Source organism: Ochlerotatus camptorhynchus, unplaced genomic scaffold (genome assembly GCF_037179485.1).
Source record: "Ochlerotatus camptorhynchus isolate MF236.1 unplaced genomic scaffold, CSIRO-AGI_Acam_v1.1 ptg000564l, whole genome shotgun sequence".
Taxonomy (NCBI): Eukaryota; Metazoa; Arthropoda; class Insecta; order Diptera; family Culicidae; genus Ochlerotatus; species Ochlerotatus camptorhynchus.
In genome coordinates, this window is record NW_027041046.1 from 95,782 (window position 1) to 103,908 (window position 8,127).

The 8,127-nt window shown below is 47.0% G+C and overlaps 2 protein-coding genes across 2 annotated transcripts; both read left to right on the plus strand.

Moving 5' to 3' along the window:
* The first annotated feature begins 1,314 nt into the window (after nucleotides 1–1,314).
* On the plus strand, nucleotides 1,315–2,658 carry LOC135713532 (uncharacterized). Its single transcript, XM_065236658.1, has one exon. It carries the CDS (start codon nucleotides 1,315–1,317, stop codon nucleotides 2,656–2,658), a length of 1,344 nt encoding a protein of 447 aa, XP_065092730.1.
* Nucleotides 2,659–3,172: 514 nt separating this feature from the next.
* On the plus strand, nucleotides 3,173–4,324 carry LOC135713533 (uncharacterized). The gene has a single exon (XM_065236659.1). The coding sequence runs from the start codon at nucleotides 3,173–3,175 to the stop codon at nucleotides 4,322–4,324; it is 1,152 nt and encodes a 383-aa protein (XP_065092731.1).
* Nucleotides 4,325–8,127: the final 3,803 nt, after the last annotated feature.

Below are 8,127 nucleotides of genomic sequence, written 5' to 3' on the forward strand. Positions count from 1 at the left end.
GTAGACACAAAACCTCCACATACTTCGAGGAATATTCAAGCTTGAGACAAAGCTGAAACAATTAATCAAAGCAACAAAACGCGGTTGTTAACGCAATTTCGTCGAGGGACTCTCACGAGAAACCTCAATCAACACCTTGTGGAGGGTTTGTTTGTTTGTTTGCTTGTTTTATTTAAAGACCTTTTAACCAATTGGTCATTCAGGTCAAAGTATTACAGAGTTTTATGTTGTGCTTAATCTAGGTAGGATATATGATTTGAATGCCTGTTTCTTATTGTGGGTTATTTTATCCTCCTTCCGGGGTTGATTCCTGCGGGGTTGATGGTTGCCGCTGCCCTGGCCGCTTTTATAGCTTGTAGTTTCTTTATTGCTTTTCCTATGGTGATGCAAAGTTGCATCCCAACCATAATGATGATGATGAATAGTTTTGTATCGTGGTCCGCGAGAATGCCGCTGTGTAGCTCTTGATTTTCGATGATGGTGATGCCCTGATCACCGCTCTGTGTTGCCTGTTTCGAGTCGTCGTTTCCCATTGTAGCTACTACTTTTGCTCTGTTGACTGGTTTGACTGATGTCGGTATACGGTTTTGTGTTGCTTTTAAATAGGTAATTACGCTGACATTGGGTGGGTCGGCTTTATTTCTGTATGATGCAAAAATGCTTGCTTGCATAATTGGCTCTATGGTGAGTTTTAAATCAACGTATGCAATTTTGTCTCTTTCAGGAAATCGACGGTTCTATGTAGCGTGTTTACGTCGTCACCCAGTATTTCAAACATCGATGAACCAAGTTGGTGTTTTTTCCTTTCTTTGTCGTACAATCGACAGTCAATCAAAATGTGTTCTACAGTAATTCCTGTGCCGCAGGAGGAGCACAGAGCAGGGGGTTCTTTTTTTGCGAAGTGACCGTGTGTTATTCTGGTATGCCAGATTCTCAACATTGTGATAACACGGTTGATGTGTCTGTCATTAGTGTATGTTGAAGTCCATTCGGAGGGTGTATTTTTTATGCGTCTAAGTTTACTTGTGCTGCAGTGCCAGATAGAATACCATTTAGACATTATTTTTGTGTTTACCAGACGTTTGAAATCTTCAAACGGAGTTTTGATGTCTGCTGGACTTTTTTGAGATGAACTTTCTTTTGCTAATGAGTCTGCCTTTTCATTACCAGCTATGTTAACATGTGCTGGGACCCAACTGTAAACAAGCGCATCTCCTGTTTCAGTGTACCGCCTTCCAGAATCTCGTACCGCAACAACGATTTGAATTTGTAAAGAAGCATGGGCTTTGTATAAATTGCTTGAAGGGTACACACATGGCAAAGGATTGCTCCAGTGGATCGTGCAAGTATTGCTCCAAGAAGCATCATTCGTTGCTGCATTCACCGCCAATTTTGTCATCATCGGCTCCTGGTACACCTGCAGCGCAGACCAACCAATCTACACCAGCATTGATTGGTCAATCCGATGAAGCAATCGGTTCGCATTCGTATCAAATGTCGCAACGCGATGCGAACGCCGTTGTATTTCCGCCGCCGGTACAAGCCGTTACCTCACCACTCGCGAACTTGTCGTCTCGATCGTTTCCGCAATCGTTTTCGGTTGGTATCGCCCCCTCCACATCGCGGGTTGATTCAATCGTTCTCGGTAATCATTCACCTTCCTCCACGTCCTGTCAAGGTGCTGAAGTGACTCAAGTTTTTCGTCAATGTACTGTTGTGCTCTCCACAGTAGTGATCAAGGTGAAGGACGCTGACAACAACGAACATTTCGCCAGAGCCTTGCTGGATAGTGGCTCACAGCCCAGCTTTATCACCGAATCACTATGCCAGAAACTCCGTTTGAAGCGTGTCAAGCTCAACTCGCCGGTCAGTGGAATTGATCAATCCACTGTGAACGTCCACTTCGGAGTTACAATCTCGCTCGCTTCACGCTACGGAGATCATCGCTTCAGTCTGGACTGCCTAGTGCTGCCGAAGCTTACCATATCGCTACCCAGCCACCATATCGATGTTACACGATGGAGGATTCCTCGTAATCTTCCGCTGACTGATCCCCAGTTTAACATCAGCCAGAAGATTGATATGATCATCGGCGCTGAATTGTTCTATTCGCTCCTGGAACATCAGCAAATCTCTGTCGCTACTGGGTATCCGCTACTACAAAAGACAGTTCTGGGTTACATCGTCTGCGGAAAGGTAGTGGATCCAGCTCCCGATCCACAGGCAGTTCAGAGTAGTCATGTCTGCATGAACGACACACTCGACAAGCAGCTCGAACGGTTCTGGGAAGTTGAAAATTTTGACGTCGGGAAAGCCTACACTCCCGATGAGCAGCGTTGTGAAGACCACTTCCAACAATCCGTCAGTCGAGCTGAAGACGGCAGATACATCGTCCGTCTACCTCTACGGGAGGAAATGCTACCAATGCTTGGAGATTCCTACCCACTCGCACTACGTCGGCTCCAATCCATGGAGAAAAAGTTTGCTGTCGATGAAGGCCTTCGTGAAGCGTACCACGCGTTCATGGAGGAATATGAAAGACTGGGACATATGGAGGAGGTGAATCCGTCCGCGTCGCGTAGCCCTCAGTTTTTCCTACCCCACCATGCCATCCACCGTCCTGAGAGTACAACCACAAACGAAGTGACAGACGACTAACTGGCGAAGAAATCAATTAAAATAATGTGGTTCGCTGTAATAGAATTTTCTTAGAAGTTTGTGCCATCAGCCACCAGATGGGATAGTATTTTTGCTTTGGTTTTGCACAAAGTTGATTTTGTGTACAATGATTCTTTGACAGTGTGCAAAGAGTGCGTATTATTTTGTCATTTTTTTTATGCATTTAAGTTTTGAGTAGAGTGAAAGAGATAGAACCAAAACATTCTAGTACATTTGGTGAAAATGCTAGTTCAATCCAGTAGTAGTGTTGCCATGTGGTACAATCCAGTAGTAGTGGTGTTGCCGTGTGGTACACTGAAAAATTGCAATAGCAGGTTAGTCACCAAAGTTTTCGAGCCGCTCCGTCTGTCACTTCGTTTGTGGTACAACCACGAAGATACGAGTAGTGTTCGACGGATCCTGCCGAGGTTCTCGTGGCTTATCGATCAACGAGGTCCTATTGTCCGGTCCGACAATACAGCCAGCTCTGTACTCAACCGTTATCAACATCCGCATGCCTCGCTTCGCCGTCACTGCTGACGCCGAGAAGATGTTCCGGCAGATTTGGACACATCCAGATGACCGGAAATATCAGGAGATCCTGTTTAGGAAAGATCCGTCAGAATCAGTGCGCGTGTATCAACTAAAAACCGTGACTTATGGTCTCGCTAGCTCGCCTTTCCATGCTACTCGTGTGCTCTACCAGTTGGCCACTGACGAAGGAGAACGCTTTCCGTTGGCGGTCCCCGTGATCAAGAAAGGAACGTACGTCGACGACGTACTCACCGGCCACGACGACCTAGATACGCTCGCTGAAACTTGTCGTCAGTTGATGGAGATGCTGCAGCAAGCCGGCCTCGTGCTCAGGAAGTGGGCGACCAACGATGCCGCCGTCCTTGCAAGCATTCCTCGTCAGCTGTGGGAAACCTCGCGAGAGCTTGAAATCGATCGCTCTCCTACTGTGAAGACCTTGGGACTTCTCTGGTTTCCACAATCGGACACATTCAAATTTAAAATACCAGCTCTGCCACCGCTGAACGCCGCAACAAAACGCCTCGTCGTGTCCGAAATGTCACAGCTATTCGATCCTCTAGGCCTCCTGGGACCAGTGGTGATTAAAGCCAAGATGTTTGTCCAAGTTCTGTGGGCAGAACACTTGGACTGGGATGAAGGGCTGTCCGAAGAATACGCCGCCTGGTGGGCAGTCTACCGCTCGGAGCTCAGCCAACTACAAGCTCTCTCCGTGCCACGCAGAGCCATGCAGAGTCGCCAATACAGCTTACACTGCTTCTGCGATGCTTCGAAAACAGCATACGGCTGTTGCATCTACGTCGTCTCTCGTGACGATTCCGGACAGCTCCACAGCCATGTACTGACTGCCAAATCACGCGTTGCTCCACTGCGTGGACAGTCTATTCCTCGACTGGAACTCTGCGCTGCGCTGCTCGGTAGCCAGCTTGTCGACAATCTACGTCGAAACACCGAATTCGTGGAACCTCCAACATTCTGGGTGGACTCTACGATCGTTCTACATTGTATCAAGTCACAGTCGAATGTCTGGAAGGTTTTCGTCTCAAACCGCATCACTGAAATACAGCGTCTCTCGAAGGATTGCACGTGGAGGCATGTGCCGTCGGAATTGAATTCAGCCGACCGGATTTCTTGAGGAATGATGGCAAACCAGATCTCGAAGGACGATTTGTGGTGGCATGGACCGAGTTTTCTCAAAGCCCCCGTTGACAATTGGCCCGAGTATGCGTTTTCGACGGCGGACACTTCCGATTTGCAACAAGAAGCCTGCCCAAACATCGTTCTGCATACCACAACCGTCGATTCATCACTGTTCGAACGACTCTCGGACCTAGCCAAGCTAGTACGCGTCGTAGCACGATGCTACCGATTTTTCAGCAACGCAAGGCTCCCCCGGAGCGAACGCACTATCGGTTCACTAACACCAGAGAAAGGTGAACATGCGCTCAAGATTCTAGTGCGAGAAGTTCAACTAGCGTCCTTCCCGGCTGAAGTTTGTTACTTTCCTCGCCTGCAAGATGCACGATCCGCTGCAGCAATATCCCCGTCGAAATCACCACTCAAGGACATGAAGCTGTTCATTGACCAGTTCGGCTTGCTCAGGCTCAACGGAAGACTAGCCAACATGAGAGCACCGTACGACACTCGTTTCCCGATATTACTTCCAGCTGACCATCAACTCAGTTGGCTCATCGCAAGGTCCAGCCACGTCCGAACACTTCACGGTGGTCCTACACTCACACTCGCTACTGTTCGCCAGCGATTTTGGCCAGTCCGGGGTCGGCAACTAGTACGCAAGGTGGTACGCCGATGCGTAACCTGTTTCCAATGTAAACCACGGGTAGCACAGCAGATCATGGCTCCGCTACCGTCCGTTCGCGTATCACCTGCCAGACCGTTCATACACTCTGGGATGGATTACTGTGGGCCGTTTCTCGTACGTCCGTTAAGTGGTCGGGGCGCGTCGGTTAAAGCACAAACGAAGTGACAGACGGAGCGGCTCGAAAACTTTGGTGACTAACCTTCTATTGCAATTTTTCAGTGTACCACATGGCAACACCAGTACTACTGGATTGTACCACATGGCAACACTACTATTGGATTGAACTAGCATTTTCACCAAATGTACTAGAATATTTTGGTTCTATCTCTTTCACTCTACTCAAAACTGAAATGCATAAAAAAATGACAAAATGATACGCACTCTTTGCACACTGTCAAAGAATCATTGTACACAAAATCAACTTTGTTCAAATCAAAACAAAAAAAACTATCCCATCTGGTGGATGATGGCACAAGCTTCCAAGAAAATTCAATTACAGTGAACCACATTATTTAATTGATTTCTTCGCCAGTAAGTCGTCTGTCAATTCGTTTGTGGTTAAAGTGTACGTCGGGCTATTCGTGTGCCTCGTGGTGAAGGCCGTGCATCTCGAAGTCGTCGCCGAACTGTCGTCCCGTCGCCTGCATAAACGTCGTCAAGCGATTCGTAGCTCGTCGCGGGCGAGTGCTTGAATTACACTGCGACAACGCGACTGCCTTCGTCGGGGCAGACCGAGAACTTCATACGATGCGAGAGGAGTTCCGTCGTCAATTCAAATCCGAGGACTGGGAGAACTTTTGCCTGGAAAGCGGAATCAAGTTTCGCTTCATCCCGGCCCGTTCACCGCATTTCGGCGGTATCTGGGAAGCCGGAATAAAATCCTTCAAGCACCACTTCCGGCGCATCATGGGTAACCGCTCCTTCACCGTAGACTAGCTCCAGACAGTCGTTGCCCAGATTGAATCGGTGCTCAATTCCCGTCCTCTTTCTCCGCTTACAGATTCGCCTGACGATTGTTCCGCTCTGACTCCTGGTCACTTCCTCGTCGGCGAACCTCTCGTGGCAATCCTGGAGCCCAACTTGATCGACGTAAACCCGAATCGGTTGTCGCTCCTCCAAGAGATGAAGCGGTCGGTCCAAGACCTTTGGCGTTGCTGGCAGCTGGATTATGTCAGTCAACTCCAGCAGCGAACGAAGTGGAAGCAGTCCCAATCCGACATCCGCACCACCACTCCAATGGCCGTTGGGGCGGATCATCGAAACAGTGGCAGGGAAGGATGAAAGAGTCCGGGTGGTCGTGGTCAAGACCGGTTCCGGGCAGTACAAACGGGCGATTACCGAGATCGCTATCCTTCCGATAGATCCCGACGAAGACAACGCAGGAGCTAGCTCATGCCTAGCTCAACTTCGCATCGAAGAATGTGCTGATGATGGTTGAAACGGACGGTTTCAACGGCGGCCAGCATGTTAACGGTGAACCTGAAATTAGATAAAATTATATGAAATTAAAATTATACACATTGAAATCGAAATTGTACTTACCTTACCCGATACATCTACCTTGAATTAGACGTCACTCAGCCACTCACGAACACACACAACCCAAACACGAAAAGAGACAGAAAACGGAAACTCTACCTACAGATTGTTTTGATCGCATTCTATTAAAAACAATACACAACACAAACCAGTTCAATAAAAGCTTTGAAATCGAACGCATCGTTCCATATCGTTCTCTTGCCGGTCAATCCGAAAGTAGAAGATACGGCCGTTTTTTTTGGCAGTGCAATTGTTGGTTTTATTCCGCCTGGTTTTTTTTCTCTCGGTTTACCAGTAGTGTTGTGTCGTGACAATATCACGATTGGCCAACGTCACGAGTGCAGCTGGACATTTTCTCGCGAACAAAATCATTAATAAAACAAAAAAAAAACATATAAAATAAATAAAGCAGCCCCACACCGAATCGAGCGCTGAGCCAGTTAACAGCGTCCTGGTATCTTCATGCAATACTCGTTTTTTTTACCGCGTTTCCATCGCTCTCGTACACGGCGAATGAGAACGACCCAAATTTGAGTTTAGTTCACTCATAACTAATCGCCAAAAGCGCAGGAACTCAGCGATGAGTAAATTTGTTTCCTGTGGAAAACCTAAAAAAATCTGAAGGAAAATGAGGAAATTGACGAAAATTTTGTTCAGTCTCGGAGTAGTACCAATAGACTGAGTGAATCCAATCATTACTTTTCTCAAATTCGGGAATTTTTCCCTGGAAAATCCTGGAAAAACCTGGGAAAACATGAGACAAATTTTACACATCGCTGAGTTCCTGCACTTTTGGCGATTATGAGTGAACCAAACTCAAATTTGGGTTGTTCTCATTTGCCGTGTATTAAAAAAGTGTTCAGGTGAATCGCGCACGGTTTTCGGAAGCAGCTATCGTAAGCTGAGTCTTACGTATAGACTGTCCCAGTGATCGATCATCATAAAGTCATCACCATCATCATCGCACCATCTCCGTCAATAGCAGCAATAGTAGCAGCAGCAAACGGAATACCTAGCTGCACCGACTGATAGGTTGTTTACACAACCGGCATAAGTATAGTACAATACATTTTGCAAGTCCATTGCCTCCATATTGTGGTTTTGTTTTGCCTCGTGGCGCGTGGCTCTGTCTCTTACCCCTGGTAAGGGAGTATGGTTCATAGTGAGACAACGTGTTGCAACTTTATATAAGTTTTTTTTTTTCGTTTTTTTTTTCTCTTCAATTTGCTTGTACGCCGTGCAAAAAAAAAATAATAGTAATTAAAATTATTCAATTCGAGAGGGTTTTTAGTTTTTCCTTCTTAAGCGGTTGCGCACCGCTTTTGCGCAACACTTATGGCATCTTCCGATGCCAACGTTGCGCGAACCAGGTATTACCAACCACTTTCAAAAGGACCATGGGTTGTCGTTTTTCGGCCTAAAAATAAACCTTTGAAAACTCTCGAAATTTCGACAGGACGCTCCAAGCAGACATATGCTCAAATGCTGAAGGCTGCATCAGCCGTCCAAAACGCAAACCAATTTTCGATTTTGTCAGCTGAAGAATCGAACTCTGACTCATCCGATAAAGGTGATTC